The sequence below is a fragment of the Anabrus simplex genome, chromosome 1, assembly GCF_040414725.1.
Source record: "Anabrus simplex isolate iqAnaSimp1 chromosome 1, ASM4041472v1, whole genome shotgun sequence".
Taxonomy (NCBI): domain Eukaryota; kingdom Metazoa; phylum Arthropoda; class Insecta; order Orthoptera; family Tettigoniidae; genus Anabrus; species Anabrus simplex.
The window spans coordinates 1,336,897,575-1,336,921,779 of NC_090265.1; the positions used below are offsets into that span (position 1 = coordinate 1,336,897,575).

Consider the following 24,205-nt stretch of genomic DNA (forward strand, 5'->3'; position numbering starts at 1 on the left):
ATATAACATTATAAGAACTGTTGCTGGCACACATTTGCAAGGCTGAAAGCAACTCGTTAGTTATAGTCTACACTATAAACTATGCATTGCACATTCAAATTAATGAAATTGAAATGTCGATCTATTATTTTTTATTGTACATGCCTATATACTGTAAGTGCTTTGGGTATTTTAAGTTTTATTTTCCTAGCACAATATTTTACTCTTCAAGCACTGTTTAAAGTAAAAAGGGAATGTGATTCTCCCGTCGGATGGAGACGTTAAGCTTTGAGCAGACCCCTTTGGTGTTATTCGACAGGAGCAGGCTATGTGACGATACCCTCTCCCTATCTCATCGTCGTCATCATGATCATCATCACCACCACAACACATTGAGATGCGCAGGTCCTTTGCCGTCAACTATAAACATCTTCACCAGACCTCTCCGGAGGCCACACGTCATCATCGCCACTTGCAATAATTAATCTATATACTTGCAGTCGTATTACGTAAGGTTTCGTGTGTCAGTTTACGTAAAGTACTTGATTAGGTTGTTGACCAACAATTCATAATAGCATCGTACACAGTTGAGTTTTACAGCCCAAGGGGTGAAAGTTCGCTTATTTCGGTGATGGCATTACTATGTGAGAAGAGGTTGGTTCATCGTAACTGTGTATGAGTGATCCACTCTAGTGACTGAAATACGGTAGGTGTATCCTCCCCGCCAATGGCGATCCAGAATCATGTATTTAAGATAAAATATAATTCCTTCCCATTTGAATCTTCTGCTATTGCCAGAACAGAGCGGGTATAAGTCACAGTCAAGGAGTACATGGAAGCTGCCAATGACATTAGGAAGTCTGATTTATCATCGAGCTGTTACGGTCCATCAACATGAAGATAAACGTGGTAAACCCGGTGAGTACAAATGCTGTTTGCCCATGCAATAGTACCCAAATTTAAAACAGTTAATTTTCTGATAATTATCTATATTTACTTGTTCTTTCACGTACATTCATTTATAGTCTTATTTAATTAACCAAAGAACCCAACTAGAGCAAAAGAAAGTGCAAGGAAATTATAAATAGATATTATTCCACAATTTTAATGCGATACTCTCTATTTGATAGAACTTAATGAGGCCTTTAGTAAATCGTAATGCAGATTGTGTGTGTAACAAAATACTAGTTAAAGCTTCTGGAAATATGTAACTCTTAACACAGTATCATTCCTTTGTAGAACGGTGAACATATTTTATACTCGCTCTCATTTCTAATGTTAGATCTTTTTTTTTTTCTTTTTTGCTAGGGGCTTTACGTCGCGCCGACACAGATAGGTCTTATGGCGACGATGGGATAGGAAAGGCCTAGGAGTTGGAAGGAAGCGGCCGTGGCCTTAATTAAGGTACAGCCCCAGCATTTGCCTGGCGTGAAAATGGGAAACCACGGAAAACCATTTTCAGGGCTGCCGATAGTGGGATTCGAACCTACTATCTCCCGGATGCAAGCTCACAGCCGCGCGCCTCTACACGCACGGCCAACTCGCCCGGTAAATGTTAGATCTATTCAGTGTAAAGTTATTTATGAAGTTCTAAGATAAAATATATATGCGACTTTTTCTTACTGATTTTCCCCCAATTTTATCGGGGTCGTGTGTGTGTGTGTGTGTGTGTGTGTGTGTGTGTGTGTGTGCGCGCGTGTGTGTGTGTGTGTGTGTGTGCGCGCGCGTGTGTGTGTGTGTGTGTGTGTGTGTGTGTGTGTGTGTGTGTGTGTGTGTGTGTGTGTGTGTGTGTGTGTGTGTGTGTGTGTGTGTGTAGAAGATTTCGGTCGATTTGGCCCGGTTTTAGAGTCAAATGTCCTTCCTGGAGCCTTCATGGCCTGTACTGAGATGATTTTTGACTTTGACTCTCCTTATAACATTCTTCATCCCAAACCATTATTTTAAAATGTATTTAGACAGAGCTTATGAAATAAGCTATTGAGAATCTGAGAAACTTGTTTCGTTCCACCAATAATGGATTGTACGTGTGACCTACGAGTACTCTTTCTAATCGACTTGGAGGTTTTCCACGAGCAGAGAGCGTTCCTTCCTACCGACCATAAATCACTCCAGGCACCAAAGACCAGTACTAATTTTAACCTTGTATTATTTTACATCAACCCTCTGAGACGTTCCCTCTCAAGCCTTTCCTGATCAACTGTTTTGTTGTTCCAGCTACTGCGCTATTGCATTGTCTTACATCGTCTTCCGGACATTAAGGTGCTGAAAACATTATTGATTAATTGGCTCCATAGTCGACATGTAACAGATTCCTCGTGTTCACATTAGTTCTATCTCTCGACATTTTAATATACTTGCAGACAGATCTCAGATTTACTTCCAGAACCTTTAACTTGTATATTGTTTATTACGGTCTTGCGACCTTTTAACGAGAATAGAACGTTGATACTGACTCGCAATCTCCCAAGTGGTATTAACTCATAGGTCTCATCCTCTTAAGAGTGGGACCGTAGAATACGTCCATAATATATATATATATATATATATGTATATATATATTCTAGTCCGGCCCCGCGGTGTAACAGGAAAAACGCCCGCCTGTCACCCGGCGGGCCCGGGTTCGGTTCCCGGCCATGTCAGGGGTTTTAATTGTAAAATATTAATATCCCTGGCCTGGGGGTTTGTGTCGTCCTTAACGTTCCTTTCCTCACATTCAACACTGTACACTTCCGCAATTTCCAAATACACGCAGGTTCATAACATATGGTGCAAGTAGGGGCGAATAGGTCGACGCCCCTAACAAGTAGCATTCTATATATCCTACCCGACGCAAGATGAGGGTAAGAAGGGTAACCCTGACGGAAATAGGTTTGCGAAGCCTAAGGAAAATTTCAAATTCACACCCCTCGTGGCTCTTCCCTTTATATAGACGATTCCCTCATTATTTAAAAGGTCGAAGTTCCCCCATTTCTTCCTCTCATTAGTGTTAAGAGGGGGATGGTACCCTGATTCCACCTTCTCTTAACGTCCCACTAACTACGTTTACGGCTTTTCAAAGACGCCGAGGTACCCGCAGGAGTTCTTTTACGTGCCAGTAAAAATACCGACAAGAGGCTGACTTATTTGAACACCTTCAGATACCACTGGACTAAGCCGGGATCGAATCTGCCAAATCAGGGTCAGAAGGTCAGCGCTTCAACCATCTGAGCCGTTCATCCCGGCAACGAAGAGTTGTGTAATGCGACAAACACATACACCTAGTCTCTGAACTAGGGAAATCGACAAGATATGGCTAAAATACCTGGCCTGGTCAAGAAGCGAACCTAGGACCCTAAACACAGTTAATCAAGGAACTGGACATTCTTGTTATTGCTTTCTTCTAGGGTCACGGGACTCATCCAGGCTCATTTTTATTTGGTCAGGGGATTTTAGATCAGATGCCCTATCTGAAGTTACGTGATTTTTCAGTTGAAACTCCAACCCAGCATCGACCGGGATTCGAACCTTAGTCTTCCGGGCGTAAAGCCATTAGCTAAGACACTGTGCCGTCCCCGGACATTATTATTATTATTATTATTATTATTATTATTATTATTATTATTATTATTATTATTATTATTATTATTATTATTATTATTATTATTATATCACTTCTCAATTCCTGTTCGACCTGTACGCCAAAACATTCTTATCCCGTAAACCTACTGTGAGCCAGGAGAGAAAAATGCGCACGCTTTTCTCACACCGATAACTGTATCGTTAGTGTGGGCTACGATCCACGGAGAATTACTGTCTGGCTTAACTAGCCATGTCGTATAAGTTACAGATATAATGGCGACGTTAAGAATGGCCCTCCAATAGAAAATACACGTACTTTTACCGTACGATCTCTTTCCAGATACATTCACTGACAACATAAACAGGAGATACTAAGGCTCGCTGAGTAACTCAGTGCTACTTTGAAGGGATCCTTCGTCGTACAATCTAAATCCGGCGCGGCATTTAATAAATGACTGAAAATGTGTTCGTGACATGTGGACGGAGTGGCATTCGCGGGGATTCACTGGACTTTTGATGAGATTTTTTTTTTTTTGCTGGTTGCTTTACGTCGCACCGACTCAGATAGGTCTTATGGCGACGATGGGACAGGGAAGGGCTAGGAGTGGGAAGGAAGCGGCCATGGCCTTAATTACGGTACAGCCCCAGCATTTGCCTGGTGTGAAAATAGGAAACCACGGAAAACCATTTTCAGGGCTGCCGACAGTGGGGTTCGAACCTACTATCTCCCGAATACTGGATACTGGCCGCACTTAAGCGACTGCAGCTATCGAGCTCGGTTTTGATGAGATGAGTGAATACATTGAATTAGGAAGACGTGTAAGACAGGGCTGCTGTTTATCGCCGACACTGCTCAACATCTATTTCGAAGAAATAATCAATGGAAGTTTTAATGGAAAAGGAAGAGTTTATTTATTATTATTATTATTATTATTATTATTATTATGATTATTATTATTATTATTATTATTATTATTATGGCGTGTGGCCTCCGGAGAGGCCTGGTCCAGATCTTTTGATTTGACTCCGGTAGGTGACCTGCGCGTCGTGATGAGGATGAAATGATGATGAAGACGCCACAAACACCCAGTCCCCGTGCCAGGGGAATTAATCAATCATGGCGAAAATTCCTACCCTGCCGGGAATCGAACCCTGGACCCCTGTGACCAAAGGCCAGCACGCTAACCGTTTAACCATAGGGCCGGACGGAGGAACAGGTATTACGATAAGGGGGTCCAGTCAATAACTTTAAATATTTGGGAAGTATGATCCGAGAAGATATATACTGCACAAAAGAAATCAAGAAAAGAATTGCCATAACAAAAGAAGGTTTCAAGATAAAATTGAAATTACTTTGTGGGTCACTAAACGAATATTTGAGGAAAAGACTTGCCAAGTGTTATATCTGGAGCATCGCGCTGTATGGTGCAGAGACTTGGACAGTACGGAAGAAAGATGAAATGAGATCGGAGGCGCTAGAAATGTGGAAAGGGCGGAGAATAGAACAAGTGAAATGGGACGACCAGGTAAGAAATGGAGAAGTATTATGAAGAATTGGAGAAGAACGAACTATGTTGCAAATCATTAGAAGGAGAAAAATGAACGGGATTGTACATTGTTTGAGGAGGGACTGTTTACTTAAAGAAGGAATAGCAGGAATGGTGAAAGGCAAAAGGAGGAGAGAAAGGAAAAGATATCAAGTGCTGAACAACATCTTCAGGGCTGCCGATAGTGGGATCGAACCCACTATTTCCCGGATGCAAGCTCACAGTCGCGCGCATTAACCGCACGGCCAACTCGCCCGGTGAATGAAATATTCGGAGATGCAAATCTTGGCTACAGGCTGGCAAAAGTGGAAGAGGTTTATTCCACGACAAGACTTGCCATAAGGCAGACAATCTGAATGAATGAAATGTAGTGGTACCAAGTGGTGGTTGGGCGATTTAAGTGTTTCTCCGGGCTTGCATATAGACAGGTCAGTATACATTCTCTCCAACTGAATATCATCTTCTTACCTACGAGGCAATTTCAGCGGTAGCAACCACTGTATATCACACGGCCATCATGCCTTCGCACGCTGATCGAAACTACCAGGCCCGGCTCCTACCTGTTAACCCGGCTCCTTAGTGAGATCCTCGAACACCGTCTAAGCGCACAGCTTCACTACTACCTGCTGAAGGGGAACCACCCCCTCGCCTAATGACCCCATCAGCGTTGCGCCATAATTTCTATGAACAGTGAAAATCTACTGCCTCTCCAGGATCTACTTGCACAATCCGGCCTCCCCACCTCCAGAACTCGCCGATCCATCACCAACTTCCGCTCACTTCAGCCGCCCCTTACTGGCATTCATGTGTTTCTCATGCTAAGTTCCAACCCAGGCTTCCATTTCCCGGCCCACATATTCAAAACCTTACACCGCTTCAATATGAGACTTCTAATGGGATACTCATCAAACTCAACGGAGAAGCCGCGCTCAGAAACTCACTCAGACAATAAGTGCAGCTCAATTAGGATCATCAGTACCTTTTAAACCCTTCTCCACCCCAACCCTTAAAGCATCACTCCCACCCCCATCACAGTTTAGTCAGTCGCGTGATCCATGGGGTGGACCCGGCCATATCTGATGACGATATTCTCAATTAGCATCATGCGGCAGGAATTCCGATTACGAAGGCCTTTCCAATCTTTAATTCCTCCGGACTCACCTTCATGGTCCCCATATTCTTGTCCACTGTCCAGGATACATATTGCGTTATCGCCAGTGGAGTTTCTATTTTTTGGCGTCATCATATAGTGGAAACCTCCAAAGCCCTCCCCACTCAGCCCCACTGTTATGACAGGTGTCTAGTTTACAATTACCACCCCACGGCCGTTTGCACCACCGAACAACCAGCCTGCGATTACTGTTCCCAGTCTCATCACATCTCCAAATGCCCTCATCTTCAACTTCCCCTCAAAGTCATACCTGTGGGGACACTCAACCCACATATTCCCGCAAATGTGAGGCCCGTCCGTCCCCTCCCACCAACAGACCGGATCTCGTAGCCCCAATCCTCACGATTGACTCTCCCACTGGCTCCAACCACACTCTCTTTCCACCACCAACCTTAGAGGACATAATCCGCTTCATTACCATATCCCTAATAAATATCCACCATCTTCACCAATCCTTCGTCCTCGAACAATTCTAAGCAGTTGCCAATCAAACCTTAAACATGCATTAACCTCCCGCTCAGGTCTGAACACATTCACCTTCATCTCACTCGAGACATTGGTTTAGATCCTCACAGTACCGAGTCCCCTTCACAGTCCCGCCCACTCACCCCCACTTCCCATTCTAGGATGACGACATCCATAACTGGACGGGACACCCTTCCATAATTTCCATACCCACCTAGCGTAGCAGTCGCCCAAGATAACTCAAATACTGCTGCAAAATCTGTACCTTGGGTACATAACTCCTACCTACATGGAACAATAGGTTACGTGACAACATTGTGGTGTTAATATCTTGTATATAGCAATGTACATTCAATCCACCTTTAGGGGAGGAATGGAAACATTTACTAGTAGTAGTAGTAGTAGTAGTAGTAGTAGTAGAAGAAGAAGAAAAAGTAAGGGAGCCTCCGTGCCCCAGGCAGCAGCGCGCCGGCCTCTCACCGCTGGATTCCGTGGTTCAAATCCCGGTCACTCCATGGGAGATTTGTGCTGGACAAAGCGCAGGCGGTATAGGTTTTTCTCCGGGTACTCCGGTATTCCCTGTCATAATCCATTCCAGCAACACTCTCCCATATCATTTCATTTCATCTGTCATTCATTAATCCTTGCCCCAGAGGAGTGCGACAGGCTTCGGCAGCCGGCACAATTCCTACCCTCGCCGCTAGATGGAGGCTTCATTCATTCCTTTCCTGACCCGGTCGAATGACTGGAAACAGGCTGTAGATTTTATTTTTTCACTAGTAGTAGTAGTAGTAGTATACAGTATCTGGACCGAGTTCCACTCAACCTCTTGACGACAGAGGACGGGTATTTGACCGTCAGAGATAGCGGCCGTGGCCCATACTAATAACTGCCCTAGCATTCGCCTTGGCAGGAGAATAGAAAACCACGGAAAACCAGTCAGGAGTGATTTTGCACACTGGCTCGCTGCCGGTCAGAAGGCTTAGGTTGTCGTGCTACAAGCCCGGCTGAATAACTTAGACGGCAGAACTAGCGTTTTGGAGCCTGGCTCGGTACGGTTGTATTTTAAGGTGTTCAAATACGTCAAGCCTCGTATCGGTAGATTTACTGCACCGGTACTTAAAAGAACTCCCGCATGACAAAATTGCGGGAGGGGGGGGGGGGGGGAGTGTCTCCGAAAACCGTAGAAGTAGTTAATGGAACGTAGAAGCATATTATTATTATTATTATTATTAATAGGTCTGATGGCGACGATGAGACAGGAAAGGCCTAGGAGTGGGAAGGAAGCAGCCGTTGCCTTTAAGGTGTGAAAATGGGAAAGCACGGAAAACCGTCTTCAGGGCTGCCGACAGTGGGGTTTGAACCCACTATCTCCAGAATACTGGATACTGGCCGCACTTAAGCGACTGCAGCTATCGAGCTCGGTAAAGCCTCTCAATTGCCTCGTTCCCCTTCCTTAGTGTATGCCCGATCTATCTCCACTTCCGCTACTTTATCTCTATGGCGTCCGGCTCCATGGCTAAATGGTTAGCGTGCTGGCCTTTGGTCACAGGGGTCCCGGATTCGATTCCCGGCAGGGTCGGGAAAGTTAACCATCATTGGTTACTTTCCCTGGCATAGAGGCTGGGAGTTTGTGTTGTCTTCATCATCATTTCATCCTCATCACGACGCGCAGGTCGCCTACGGGCGCCAAATCAAAAGACCTGCACCTAGCGGGCCGAACCCATCCTGGGATCTCCCGGCACTAAAAGCCATACGCCCTTTCATTTCATCTGTGTGGCCATCTCTTTCTCTCCCGTCCGTCACCAGAGTTCATGGTTGGAGATGGAGATTACTTCCGGCCAATAGATGTTAAGAATCCTTCGCAAACAGCGGTTAACAAAGGTCTGCAACTTGGATGCAATTACTCCAGTCACTTTCCAAGTCTCGGACCCATATAACAGAACAGACTTGACATTACTTCGGAAAATGCGGAGTTTGGTGCTGATAGATATTCTCTTGTTCTTCCACACCGGATAGAGCGGAACAAAGGCACCATTTACTTTCTGAATGCGCTGCGAGACATCTTGTGCGGCTCCCCCATCTTTCGCAACTACACTGCCCAAGCAAGTGAAGCTATCCACATCCTCATACCACCCATAATACTATCCTCCACCACAATAACACGCAGTTACCTACACAAGCCTTACAAGGGCTGCACTCGGCTTGAAATAGCCACACGAAATTTAAAAAAATAAAAATAAAAAAAACAGTTTAATAATTAAATACATCGTATTTTTAAAAAACTTATTGGGCTGTTTGTAGAGAAAGTGAGTGGTTGTTTTAAACCATGACAACCCATTAATCTAGATTTGGAACAAGTGACACTAGAGGAGTAATTAAAATAAATGACTTCCAGTTTGGGTGAAGGAGAAAGAAAGTCGCAAAAGCACATCTCTCATCCGGTTCCCACTAATGCTTGAGGGCTATGGAAAAACTTTCAACAACGTTAGGTATGCACTCAGTGAGATCAAGTGTCCACTATTTATTTTTAACTCGCATCAGTGCCAAATCTCACAACTGTAAAACAGCTACGGTAACTTAAGGCCAAATTAACTGGCATACTTGAGTTCAAGCTACGAGAGCCATGAATTAAGGAAACTGGTAGCTCCACTGTCGGCTGCCCTGAAGATGTTTTCCGTGGTTTCCCATTTCCACACCAGGCAAATGCTGGAGCTGTACCTTAATTGGGGCTACGGTTGCTTCCCTCCCACTCCTAGGCCTTCCCTATCCCATCGTCACCATAAGACCTATCTGTGTCGGTGCGACGTAAAACAAATTGAAATAAATTGAAACTGGTAGAATTGATTGTAATAGGCTTGAGCACCTCTTACAATCTCATTGTAGCCCAAATATTCCTCCCTCTGAGCGAACAAAAGCGTTTTAATAATAGATTTAGTTTGTGTCTGTTAGCCTACTCCAAACACTTGCACATCGTTGAAAATTGAGTTGTTCTTCTCATGCCGATGGCTTTGAACATTCCACCATTCCAGTTTACAAAAGTGAACGGAATTGCCGAGAAATATGTTAACAATCTAACATATTGAAAGAAAAACCACATTGTGTTAAAAGAAATCATAGAACCACATTTAAGAAAAAATGAAAAATATCGGGAAATATGGGCTTTCAAATTTTGTATTACCAGTTATATTGATCTGTCTCTGTCTTAACCTTGGCTTTGACAATATGAAAGTGACTGAGGTATGATCGATGCTAGTAATGCCATTCCTTCTGCAGCCACTCCCTGCTATGAATGGTGTGAAAATGTTGCTCATAGGGTCTGTTGGTGCATGCATTTCAATGGGCTTGGCAGACCGTTATTAAATAGCAACTTCTGGCTCAGTGAGGAAAGCAATGGGAAACTACCTCACTCCTCATTTTCCTAGTACTCCTCTTCAGTGATGCCTAGGCCATCTATGACAGCTGATGGCATAGCTGTTGAGGTTCCAACCAGCCTTAGGGCTTAAGACTGAACATACATACAATTTATAATTTCGCCTTCCTTTCGTGACATTAAACTAAAATCACGGTCCCTCAGCCTAAGAAGGGCCTTGGGCCTGCGAATACGATTTTACCCGGTCAGATGCCTTGCAGACATTGTAATGCTCGTAGTCAGTGAAACGGCGGATGGCGTTTCACTGCCCGCATATCAGACAGCTCCTCAGCTGACCTCGCCCTCGGACTAGAACAAAGTTCTTCGTCGAGCTGAGAATCGAATTCGGTTAAGAGGCTGAGTTGCTAGTCCTATACCACCACGCTAGCCGTTTTATGATCCATAGCAAAAGTACTTTTTCATCGTCCACTACAGTGAATACACGGTTGTTACACTGCCGTGGTGAAAAAAGTCTGTTTTACGTCTTGCTACTGACAACGGGAGGTAAATTAACTTAACTCCCTAGAGAGGAATGTAAATAAGCAAGATGGTCTAACGATCAGTTTCATATCCTTCATAGTAACAGTCAAAATAATACTGAACTCAACGTATTCACTGGTAAAACGAAGGCTGGTTTTCTCAACCTCCGATGGGCTGTAAAAAATACACATTGACATAATAAAATGACTTTATCACTAGAAGGTTAGTAGTTTCATGCTCATTCTTCCACATAATCGTCAAAACAATTTAGGCATTTGTCGTATCGTAACGCCAGCTTTCCGATTCCCTCTGGAAAGAAGTCTGCCGCCAGTGAGGTAATGTGCGTCTGGACAGCCTCCTGAAGTTCTTCGTTTTTACGCAGCAAATGGAGGTTTATGATCAGTGAACTTTCTACAGCAAACCCAGACATTTCAAGGTCTTCCCTGTACGCAATTGTGACTCAATACTCAGGATATCGGAAATGTTCACGTTGGGTTCCAACAATGTTGACTGACGATCACAATACTCAGCGAATAGCGTCAGGCGTAATGTTTCTCACGCGTTACCATAGTGCGGAGGAAGAGCTTTTAAAGTCTATCGTTACTGGCGATGAACATGGGTCCTGTATGACATTCCAAAAACCAAAGAACAGTCTAAGAATTGGACGCATCCTTCTTCTCCAAACAAGCCAAAAAGTTCAAACTGATACTTAGGAGCAGGAAAACAATAGCTGCCTTTATTTGGGACCATAAAGGTGTCTTGTTGGTGGACTTTATGAAGCAGGAGGCTTAGGGGCTCTCTTATATGGCGTTAACCGAGTGAGCTGGCCGCCCATACTTACGTCGCCGAAAATCTTCCGATATGTTAGTGCGACGTTAAACCCCTAGTAAAAAACAAAAAAAACATGACGTTAAATCTACCATTGGCTGGCGTATTTGAGCACCTTCAAAATAATTCCACTGGATTGAGCCGGGAACTTGGGTTCAGTAGGCCAGCACTCTCAGACGCTCGGCCGTTTTGATTATTATTATTATTTTTTTTTTTTTTTTTGCTTTACGTCGCACCGACACTTATGGCGAGGATGGGGCAGGAAAGAGCTAGGACTGCGAAGGAAGTGGCCGTGGCTTTAATTAAGGTACAGCCCCAGCATTTGCCTGGTGTGAAAATGGGAAACCACGGAAAACCATCTTCAGGGTTACCGACAGTGGGATTCGAACCCACTATTTCCCGAATGCAATCTCATCTTTTCGCGCTATCATTATAGAATTATCATTTCTTCGACTTATTTTAATCTAAACACTTTCTTAACATAAATTTTGGAATCTTGTACATCTAATCCGAGCGTGCAGACAAAAATTATCATTTTATTTATATAGGTGAAAGTAGGCTAAGTGCCGCGCGTTTTAATACGTATGGCTATGGCGCCAAGCATTCGGGAAACGCGTGGGTTCGAACCCCACCGTCGGCAGTTCTTAGAATGGTTTTCTGTGGTTAAATAGTTTCACTTCCAGGCAAATGCCGGTACGGTTTCTATCCATAGGCCAGAGGTGAGTCCTCCTACCCCTTACCCAATTTCATTCGCCATAACACATTTCATCTCCATTACCTCTTGCACTGAGGTTGGTGCCAGGAAGGATATCCGGCCGTAGACACATCCCGTATAAATTAATCTCATCTCATCCCGACCAGGTATCAAGAAATGAGACTAGATGAAAATAGTCTAATTATATTTTGAGCATTATTTAAGCAGTAATTTAATAGTGCCCCCTATTGTATAAGACTGCCTGCTGTCATTTCTTGATGGATACAGTACTTTTGTATCCGTCTGTTGGCACAGGCCAGAGCAAAGTGTAGCTTCCACCTATGTCCCAGTCCCATCCATGGCTGTGACAATATGGAAGCTGCTGGGGTGTGGGTGGTGCTGAGTAACGTCATTCAGAGTACAACCAGTGTGTCTGAGTGTCATGAAAGGTGTTGCTCATAGGGTTGGTTGTGCTGCAGTAGCACTGTCTGGTCCAGTGAGGAAAGCAATGGCAAACTACCTCACTCCTCGTCTTGCCTAGTACGCCTCATTTTGGTACTGCTATTGGTTTTTGTGGTTTCCCTATAACTGCATAGCTTTTGTTGGTGCTATCTGAGGATCCAACCAGCCTCTGGGCTGATGACCTAACAGACAGACATTGTATAAGAAAGTGTTAAGTCTGTTAAGTCTGAGATGAGCTATAATTGCTTCAAAAAGGGTAGCACTATCGAAGAAACAAAGTGTTACAGTAAAGTCCTTTGTTCTGAAATTGGCATGGAGTCGGACAAAACATATACCGGTATAAAAAGGGATGAAGAGGACTGCATTTTGAAAAATTTTGGCTTACTGTTTCCACAGTGCCTGTATATGGAAGTGATGGAATTACCTCAATTATTCACGGTATTCACGAATTAGCGGTAGTTCAATTCGAAGTCCTGAAGAGCCTCGACCGTTCGGCGAGGAATCGGGAGGCTCTTCAGACTTCCCAATACTGAGCAGATCTGCCTTTACGTCACGAGCGATCAATGTTCAGCTTGCCCACCAACAACCCACTTCCAACAGCCTTGAAGTTCAGAACGTGTATATATAGTTACATACAAGCAATGTAAACCACCTAAGTATTTTGCTGCATTTGATACACTTTGTATACGCATATGACTAAAACGGGTAGGCCATATACACTACCTATTGGCGTAGAAAAATATGCTTAATGTAAATTGGTAAATGAATTCTGATTTTATAAAGAAGAAAATTTAGAAATATGGAAAAATTATAGTACCGTCTCTACTGTAGAAACTACAACTCTAGTGTCAGTTGAGCGAACTATGAACTACGGAACTACTCATCTATATATCGTACTTACAGAATGTTACCTACAGCTCAATTATCCCATTAAATTGTTCATAGCAAATGTATATTCTACAAATTCTATTATACCCACGCAAACTATTTACTATAGTCTAAAAAAAAAAGAGGTTCATTTCTATTTTATACAGTACGGTATGCAGCAGGGCTTACGAGACGTAAACTACGTGTGAGAATCAAGTTGATATTCGAAAAGATATTCATTCAGGTGAACTCATAACAATGTTTACTGACATAATGTGACTATTCCAATATTCAGAATTTCAAATAAGTAATCAAGATACTACCAAATAGGTGAAGATATTACTTTCTGTTATTTCAACTATTATCACGTTGCTGATAAATTTCTTTAACATATGTTGGACGCCTGATATCTGATGGTTGTTACTATGGGAACCAACGTGGCACATGTTTCTTTCGCAACAGGAAAGTGAAATGTATAATTTCCTCGTTATGTTCGTGATAAGTGAAATATCGTCTTTTGAAAGCGAGTTAGTGGTGCCAAAAATGAACTGGTCACCTGGACAAATACGTTAATGGAGGACTGTGAAAATCTACTGCACCGAAAGAAAAATGATAGTGGTCGCGATGGCGTTAAAAATTTATACTCGTAAGGGAAGCCCGTGGGATGATTGGCGATGAGGTTGCCAATTCAGGGAAGATAGGCATAATGAGACTTCGTTTAGACGTGTGTGTTGATGTACCACCTTGTCTGTTTAGGCTTAAAAGGGTTAGACTTTCAGGTGTGTGTGAGTGAATTCTTATCATTTACTCGGCAAAAGAGGTTAAGGTAGACCTCATTAGGTAGATTTGTGTATTTGTGCGCGCATTTATACTTCACCGTTGGTCGAGATGGTTCATTGAATTCTACAATGAAAAGTTACGTTTTCTGTCACTCTCGGGGCACAGTAGTTTTTCTGTGACCTTTAAGGTTAGAGATATTAGTAATGGAATTTTGTTCCAAAAGGGAGTTCTGGGTGGTTGTATTTGCCAGTAATATTACTGTACTGACACATGACAGTCAGATTCAAGTGTTTTTCATTGGCAGAACAGGAGGCAAGTGCCTAACTAACTCATAAGCTGACCACACATATAGGCCTATACTAAGTTGAGTAATACTGTACATGTAATCGAACAATAATGGGGTTCAAATGAACTGCAGTTATCTATGCCATTTAATATAGGCTACTGTACTGTGCTGTCCCTTTCACTCCATGAATGAACTAACCACCTTCCCAGTTTTCCATGTACAACTTACAGTACAACGTGACCTCCCTTCTTGAAATAATCTAGGGCCTAATACAGTCTTAACTATTAATAGATTTTACCGATCTTCTCTTGGTTTCTGCAAGGGCTATTGACTACATATCCTAAGCTCTTTATGGGCTACAAAAGGCAATAATGACAACTCCTAGACTACCATCTTCTGTCTAATTTTGTTGCTTCCAAAGTAAGTGTAACTAACTCTCCTCTATTCCCCTTTGTATTGCCCTGTGACTGAATTCATATGCACAGATAATTTAACTTTTCTCTCTTCATCTCAAATACCAAGTCTATCACTGTTTGTACTGTAATTATTCATACTTTAATAATTTCTCTAACCTCCAGTTTAGAAATGAAGCGAGCTGGCTTCTGCTGATGGGTTACATTGCTTTAGCTGGAGATAAGTATAGGTACCTACTTTCTGTCAGGAATTCAAAACTGTTCTCGGAGGAGATAGATGCCCATACAGGTGTCATTTAGTCTAGATCAGTACCGAAGTTGATTCACTAAACACAGTCCTGGTCAGCAGTTAACAATAAAATAATGGTGAGCACAGATGTTTGGAATAATTGAGGTATGAACTCTACTAAATGAGTGAAGCTGCAGTCAACACATGTTCCATGGCTACTGAGGAGAGTTAGAAAATGGGTGGGGGCAGGCAGAGGGAAAGCAGGCCTGTCATCCTTGGCCCTCAGTTCCATTGCTCTCTGTCTGTATGTCACCATCATCTTCCTTCCACTCAGCCCTCATTTCAGTGCCTTCTCATGTTTCAAAAGAAATATGTTGTTAATCTAGAGCAGAAATTAATAACTGATGTTGACTAAATATCTTACAAGGCAGTAATATCTATGAAACATCTAAGTTCTAATAGCCCCAGTGTACAAAGGAAAGGGTGTTGACCATAAAGCAGCTTAGTTACAGACCAGTGAGCTTGACACGTGTTCATGTAAGCTCCGGGAAAGCATTCTTTCTAATTGTATGCTTATATTAGACACTTGTGCCCTTGCTGGCAAGATGTATTGTGTATAGTGCACTATGTCTGCTCATATGGGCTAGAATAAATTTGTTACTTTCATTGACCTATCTCAGCCTCGTTCTTGGCCTTGACAGTATGAAAGTGACCGAGGTATGAGCAATGCTAGTAATGCCATTCCTTATGCAACCAGTCCCTGTTATGAATGGTGTGAAAATGTCGCTCATAGGGTCAGTTGGCGCATGCATTTCAGTGGGCTTGGCAGACTGATATGTAATAGCAATTTCTGGCTCGGCGAGGAAAGCAACGGGAAACTACCTCACTCCTCGTTTCCCTAGTACTCCTCTTCAGTGATGCCTAGGCCATCTATGACAGCTGATGGCAGAGCTGTTGAGGATCCAACCAGCCTTAGGGCTGAGGACTCAACATACATACAAATGTTTCCATTATATATACCTTCTCAAAACTCGTTAAAAGTTTGCTTATTAGAGAATATTGCTGAGGATTTCATAGTAAAAAGGGAAAGTATATCTTTGAAGTGGAAAGAATGAAGACTTCCACACTGAGCCACTGTTCTGGAAAATGGAACTCACGACGTGACTCATGGGGATGGATCTCAATTTGAGGCACCTGTGTATCGTGCTTGTGTACGCCGACACCCGTCACAACATCGCGCCTGGCTGTCTCGCACTAGGTTTATTGACCGCAGAGAACACGCTTTCTTTTGTGTACTGGGTTGAGAATTATAGTATTTAATATAATATGATGAATAGGGGTGATGGTTTTTCACAGTAGCGATATTATACGATATGCAGATTATATTCAGGAAGTCAAATTCTATAACTACTGACCTATCCAAGGCTAGAGTAGATCATGAAAGACGAAGGCACTGATGAAAATGAGGGCTACCGAACTAGAGAGAAGTGTATAACTGAATGGATGGTTAAATTTCTAGAAATTCAAGTAAGGAAGGATTATCTGATCCTGTTTTTATTGGACCAAATAATACGTGAATGATATGAGTAAAGAACTGCAATCACAGATAAGACTTTCTGTGGATTAATGTTTTCGACAATGTTGTGAGATGGACAGCAGACAACGGTATGATGGTAAACAAGGTGAAAAGTCAGGTTGTATGTTTCACCAAGAGGAAAAGTTCTCCCTCTTTCAATTACTGTGTTGATGGGGTGAAAGTATCTCATGGGGATCACTGTCAGAACATAGGTGTTAATATAAGGAAAGATCTTTATTGGAGCAATCACTTTAACAAGGTTGTAAAAATAAATGTTGCAAGTCTCTTCATATGGTTATGAGGGTATTTAGGAGTTGTAAGAATGTAAAGGAGAGGTCGGAAAAGTCTATGTTAAGATCCCAATTAGAGTCTGGTTCCAATGTACTCACTAGCTGTACTTGTGTCGCAAACTGGAAAAGATCCAAAGGACAGCTGCATAATTTGAGGGGCCTAGTACCAGAGGGAACTAATCCAAACAAATGGGGGGGGGAAAGGGTATTTAGACAACTCATGCCATCTGTTAACAAGTGCTGAAATCTCTAGTAATTGGGGTATCCCACCTGCCATCTACAGGCAGTTATACAAAGCCTCGCATTTTGAGTTGGCAAGACTCTCATTGCCAGATGGAGCTATCCCACATCTAAAGATGGCTGGATTGTAAACATTCTTGTTGCCAACAGAATAGTGTTTTAAACTACTTATTTTCAATTTTGCAATACTAAACACTGTACATAGTATGTTATACTTTCTCGAATTCAACATTTTAGAGTTTTACAGTATGAAACCCATTTAATTCCATCGTTAATCATATTAATGAAAGCTAGAATATTCATTGTTGGAAACCATGAAATTGACCACCATGTTAATAGAAAATGGAGGTAAATGCTACAGGTAGTCTCAGGAAGAAATGAAAATGTAACAAAACGTATTGGAAAAAACACACAGCTAAAAGAAATGTTGATGAAGACTGTGTAAGCCATCTGGCACTGAGTCTTACCAACTCAAAATGCGAGGCTTTTAATAACTGCCACTTCGGACCTAGTGGAGGTGATAGAACACTAAAAGGCGAACATATTTTACTTAAACATGTCAGGTCCGCAACCTAATAATTTCCAAAAAATTGATTAATCCCCGATTCCAGTGCAACGCATATACACTTGGAGAGTTACACTGCAGTCAGCCGGAGCGGTGGCTGATTGGTCATCGTTCTTGTCTGCGAACCTCAGTGACGTGAGTTTCTCACAGCTATATTTTTGTACAGAATATGTATGTTTGTACAAGTTGCTTTACATTGCACTGACACAGATACCGGTAGGTCTTACGGTCTTCTGAGAACATTTAGGCCTATATTCATTTCAGGTAGAAAATAAAGTGTATTGCAATTTGCATAATATGTTTGTTCCATTTTTATCTTCTCATTCCCTCAAATAAAAATATATTTTACCGAACGAGTTAGCAATGCGGTTAGGGGCGCGCAGCCGTGAGCTTGCGTTCGGGTGATAGTGGGTTCAAGCCACACATTCGGAAGCCCTGAAGATGGTTTTCCGTGGTTTCGCATTTCCTCACCAGGCAAATGCTGGACCTTAAGGCCACGGACGCTTTCTTCCCGATCCCTTTCCTATACCATTGTCACCATAAGACCTATCTGTGTCGGTGCGATGTAAAACTAATTATGAAAATATTTACAGGATATTTTGCAACAAGATTCAAACTCAAGTCGTTGGGGTTCACAGACAAGTACAGTGAGCACTCGGCCACCGCTCCAGTTGACTACGGTGTAACTCTCCAAGTATATATGCATTACATTGCAATCGGGAATTCATCAGCAGAGAGATAGCATGGAATGGCATTAGTAGACAAATAAGCTTGAATTAAGTTTGTAAAACTTGGAAAGATGAAATAAGATGAATATAAAGTTGTAAGAGGGAAAATTGGGGCAAATATTTGTTTGTAGGAAGAGTAATTAGCAATTGGAATAATTTACCTAGGGAGATGTAGGGTAGGCCTAAAGCCATTTGTAGCCTAGCTTATACTTGGGAAATTTATGCAAAATTATGTACTTTGTTCAGCTATCTTAAAAATATCAGTGTTAAGCATTTGCATTATTGACAACTTGGTTGATTTGTCTGCTTTGAGCTATGTCCCCCTGTTGGACAGTGTCCCCCTTTGGGTAGGAGTGATTGAATAACCCCCACAGTATGTCCAGCCTCTTGTAAAAGGTGACTAAAAGAGGCACCAGAGGCTTAACTTGGGAGCGTGGGTTGGCAAAAACAGGGCCCTTGAGTCCTGGCATTGTCTGTGCCAGGCTCCTCACTTTCATCTATCCTATCCAACTTCCCTTGATCAACTCTTGTACTTTTCTGACCCTGCCGGTATTAGAGCATTCAGGACCTAAGGAATATTTCATTTTCACGCCCTTTGTGGCCCTTGCGTTTCTTTGGCTAATATCTTTATTTTTCAAAGTGTCGGACGCCTTCAATTTTTTCTCTCTGATTAGTGTTAATAAAGGATGACTGCCTAGTTATACTTCCTCTTTAAACAATAATCACCATCACCACTACTTTCTGAAAAGTGTGCTTATAAATACATATATAAAATAACATGTCCTGACTGATTAATCATCGCGGAGCCAAAACTACTGACATAAAGAAATGAAATTTAGAGGATACATTTAGGCCTACATTACAATGTAGGTGCTGGCTAAGGGAGGATTTTTGGATATTCCATCGCTAAGGGGGTGAAAAAGGGATGAATTTTTAAAATGAGTGTATCTATATCTCAGAAATTAAAATATTTATAGATGTGAACATTGGTATTTAGAATCTCCTTTAAAAATAAACACGTATTTTTTGTTTTCAGAAAATCCCACTAGGAGGGGTGAAAAGGGGGTTGAATGCCTTTTAATGAGGATACTTATATCTCAAAAACAGAAGATATTACAGTCCTGAAAATTGGTATTTGGAGTCTCCTTTAAAAATAAAGAAAATATATTTTTTGTTTTTGGAAAATCCAAATAATGGGGGTTAAACAGGAGTGACAAATGGGGTGAATTTTTAGAAAGACTATAGGCCTATCTCAGAAACGTAAAATGTTACAGGTGTAAAAATTGGTATTTGGAATCTCTTGTAAATGTAAAGAAATATAGGTGATTTATCCACTTAAGGGGAACTAAAAAGGGGGTGAAATTTTAAAATGAGCATATCTACAGTATATCTCAAAAACTTAAACATGTTACAGAAGTGAATAATGGTATTTTTCATCTCTGTTAAAATAAAGAATCATGTATTTCTTGTTTTCAGAAAAAAAACACTTAGGTGGGGTTTAAAAAGGACTGAAAATGGGGTTGTATTCTTTTTATTAGGATACTGATATCTCAAAAACTGAAGATGTTACCAACGTGAAAATTGATATTTGGAATCTCCCTTAACAATAAAGAAGTAGCTATTTCCTGTTTTCGGAAAATCCACTTGGGGGGGGGGCGAAGAATTTAAAAATTGGAATTAGTTGAATGAAAATTGGTATTCGGAATCTCCTTTAAAAATAAAGTAATGCATTTTTGGGGAAAAATCAACTTAGGGGTGGGGGTGAAAAAGAGTTGAATTCCTTTTATGAGGACACATATATCTCAAAAACTGAATCTGTTACAATCATGGTAATTGGTATTAAGATCATTTATTAATAAAGAAACACTTTTTGTTTTCGGTAAATTCACTTAAGGGCGGGGGGAGTGTGAAAGGAAGTGAAAATAAGTTAATTCTTTTAATGGGAATACTTATATCTCAAAAACTGAAGGTTACAGACATGAAAATTGGTATTTGGAATCTCCTTTAAACATAAAGAATCACGCTTTATTTATGGGGGGGGATCTCAAAAACTGAAGATGTTACAGGCATGAAAAGTTGTATTTGGAATGTTCTTTCAAAGTAAAGAAACATGCATTCTTTTTTTTTTTTTTACGGTATATTCACTTACGGGGAGATGAGTGTATTGAAAAATTAGTTGAATTCTTTGTATGAGGATACTTATATCTCAAAAACTAAAGATGTCACAGACGTGAACATTGCTATTTAGAATCCCTTTAAAAATAAAGTAACATGTCTTCTTTTGTTTTCAAAAAATTCACTTAAGCGGTGAAAAAAGTGAAAAATGAGTTGGATTATTTGTATGTGGATACTTATATCTATAAAAGCTAAAGATGTTACAGATGTGAAAATTGGTATTTGGAATTTCCTTTAAAAATAAATGCATACCGGTATTTATTTGGTCTCAGAAAATCAACTTAAGAGCGGGGGCGGGATGAAAATAAGTAAAGAAGGTCTTGAATTCTGTTTAAGTGGATACTTACAGTATATCTCAAAAACTGAAGATGTTACAGACGTGGAAATAGGTATTCAGAATCTCCTTCAGAAATAAACAAGTTTGTTTTTTTCCGAGTTTAGAGAAGACTTTTGATGATGATGATGATGATGATGATGGTGCTTGTTGTTTAAAGGGGCCTAACATTGAAGGGCATCGGCCCCAGAAGCCTTTTTCTCACATGTACAGTTCTGTGTTACTTGGTCATCTTAGCCCCAAAAGGCAGTATCACAAACGTTGTTTACAAAGATTTTCTGTGGTAAATAAAGCTGAGTTTTTCGGTGAGTTTTTATACATTGGGGATTATCATATAATGTGTTAGTACAGTACCAAGGAATGATTACTTTTATCAAATTACAAAATCCATGCGAGCAAGGGCCTCCCATAAGTCCTTGTCCACGTCGTGGGAGGTGGGCAACGGCATGAAGTAAGGAATTGCCTGCAGGGGTGATGTACAGCAGGGACTGTGTGTGCCCCGTTACTGCTACGGTAGCTGTGAAGGCCCTACAGGAACCCTGAAAAGTGACTGCTAACGGGGCTCTGGTGAAGTCATCAATGGCAGATGCGGCGGAAAAAGAGTTTTTTGGTACGGCAAATCTGGCAGACGAGGCAACCCTCTTCCGTGGGGTTTAAAGAAACAAGGAGAACCACTGCCTTGTGGTGAAGAGGGATCTTCAAAGGCTAAGGGAGACAACCCCTACAGAAAACAGCAGGCTTGGAGGCTTAGGTGGCAGTCACACCATCAAGCTCGGGTTGCTGTGGGCTAATAACTCGCACAGCATTAAATATGAACTATTAAAGTAACTGAAGTGAAACACAGCCAGATGGCTAATAAGTTGATGACTTTTGGCATGAAACGGAAAACGAGAATAGGTTTTTGGAATGTCAGAACCCTGAGAGAGAGCAGTAAATTGAAGCAAGTGGCCAAAGTGATGGAGGAATGCAGGCTGGATATCCTTGGATTAACCCTGGAACCGGCAATCATCGCAATCGCGACTCATTTCCCTGTTACTCAACCGGCAGAGTCGCTATTGAGATGCATTACGCCAGCACTGACTAATTTTGAGATAGCGCCTTGAAACTCAACATCTTTATGACATATCTTGCATCATATTGAAGAGGAAACTCTACTCTATAAATACACCACAATTATAAAGTAGTTTAGTGTGACAGAGTGTGCGGTATACACGTGGAAAAACGAGAACGCTTTGCAGACGGTCATTCTGTTGTGCTTGCTGTGATTGTCCGATGTGCATTAGCTATCGTGGCGCAAAATGAATGAATTGTCAGGGAAGTAGTGAAATTCGTAATTGTTTGTTTGATCTGGACGGCAAAGGTGATAGTGACGTACTTTTAGAAGGAATTGACGATGATGTTGACAATAATTCGTCAGGTAGTGGCAAGTTATATGAGCCTGGGCTAAGTTATTTCGACACTGTTATTGACGATGATGTGGAACACAATGAACCAGCCACTGATGATAATAATGATAATGACGGTAATGCAGTTGACAAAACAGAACCGAAGTGGACAAGAGTTCATCCTCCAGAGCCAGAAATAAAAGTGGAAGAGAAGTTCAAGGTTAGAAACGCAGGTATATGAAATTGCCCTCCCAAGAGCAGTCCTCCTCTAACATATTTCTATTTGCTTTTCTCCAATGCTATCCGGAATCTTTTAGCGACTGAAACTAATAAATACATACACACAGGAAATTATACGAAATAAAACGAATTCCGGAAATATGGGTCCGTATTCACGTCTGCAAAGATGGGTTGACGTTACAGTATAATAAATGAAAAAAATCATTTCTCTAGTTGAAAAATAGTGGTACACTTCAAAATCGCAAATAACTTATTTCCATTTTTTTCTAAAGTTTCGACTGGAAAGAAATATTCTATAACCTGTTGGTAATGGTAATTTTTGATGCCTATATACTCTATAGTTTGAACACCGACAAGTCCCTTGAACAGGAGGTTAGTATTGTCGAAGGTCTTGTAGATGATGAAACTCTACAAAACATTCCACCTGGACCTTCAGGAGAAAAGGGACATCAGCTGGTATGCTCCCAGGAAAGAAACGCACCCACTTTTTGTGCCCAGGATGTAATTGTAATGTCCATCAACAGTACTACCATAAATTAGAACATTTTTGGAGGCCTATGAAAGCAGGAAGAAAGGTGAGCCACTACGAAGGTAGCGAGAATGAATCTGACTAAGTAGACTCACGTCTTGGTGCGATGTGCCTGTGTTATTTCAGTTCTATTTTACTTTACAATACTTCAATGTAGTGAAACCTTTTGCACATATAGTTAATCAGCATAAAATTGTGAAAATTTTGTATATAGTAAAATCGTCATATAATATTACTTTTTACGTACACGTTGCCCAGAACTTTCGGATTATTTTGGAATGTTTAGCGTGTATTGGATACCCCATCCATACTGCTTCAGGATACTAAATTGGTAAGTTTAATTTCCTACTATAGTATTCTTCGTCCTTTTCTGAATAAAATGACATGTTGTACGTAAAAATAAATTGAAAAACAACATTTTTATGAATTTTTTAAAAGTTGCTTGCAAAACTCGCCTAAATGCTTGCCGCTTGAAGGTGAACTGCTTGCCGGTTCCAGTGTTAAGTGAAGTACGGTGGCCAGACTTCGGAGAAATACAGACTTTTAATAGGTGCACTTTCTTGTATTCTGGGCAAATGGGGGAAGATGCAGAACATAGAGAAGGTGTAGGATTGCTATTGAATGAAACTGCAAAGAGGAGCCTCCTTGATTGGAAACCCATGACCGATGACAGCTCGATTCAAAACCCAGGTTCGCAATGTGACAGTGATCCAGTGTTATGCTCCCACAGAAATGTCAGAGATAGAAAAAAAGGAAGAATTCTACTGCCAGGTAAATGAGACTATTAATAGAGTGGGAAAGAGGGATATTATTATTGTGACGGGGGATTTAAATGCAAAGGTTGGTTCTAACTATGAGGGGCTGGAACAAATTATAGGAGTGCATGGAGTTGGTGACTGTAATGAAAATGGGCAGCTTTTCATTGATTTCTGTGCTAGCCATGACTTGGTAGTAGGTGGCACTTTATTCCCT

At 41.4% G+C, this 24,205-nt stretch overlaps 1 protein-coding gene across 1 annotated transcript in view; it reads left to right on the forward strand.

Moving 5' to 3' along the window:
* The window catches only part of LOC136858935 (titin), a 186,325-nt gene that overhangs the window by 118,069 nt on the left and 44,051 nt on the right, over window positions 1–24,205 (forward strand). The window contains exon 8 of the mRNA XM_068225760.1: window positions 23,046–23,160. Coding sequence (XP_068081861.1) covers window positions 23,046–23,160 — 115 coding nt within the window. The remainder of the gene's footprint in view (window positions 1–23,045; window positions 23,161–24,205) is intronic.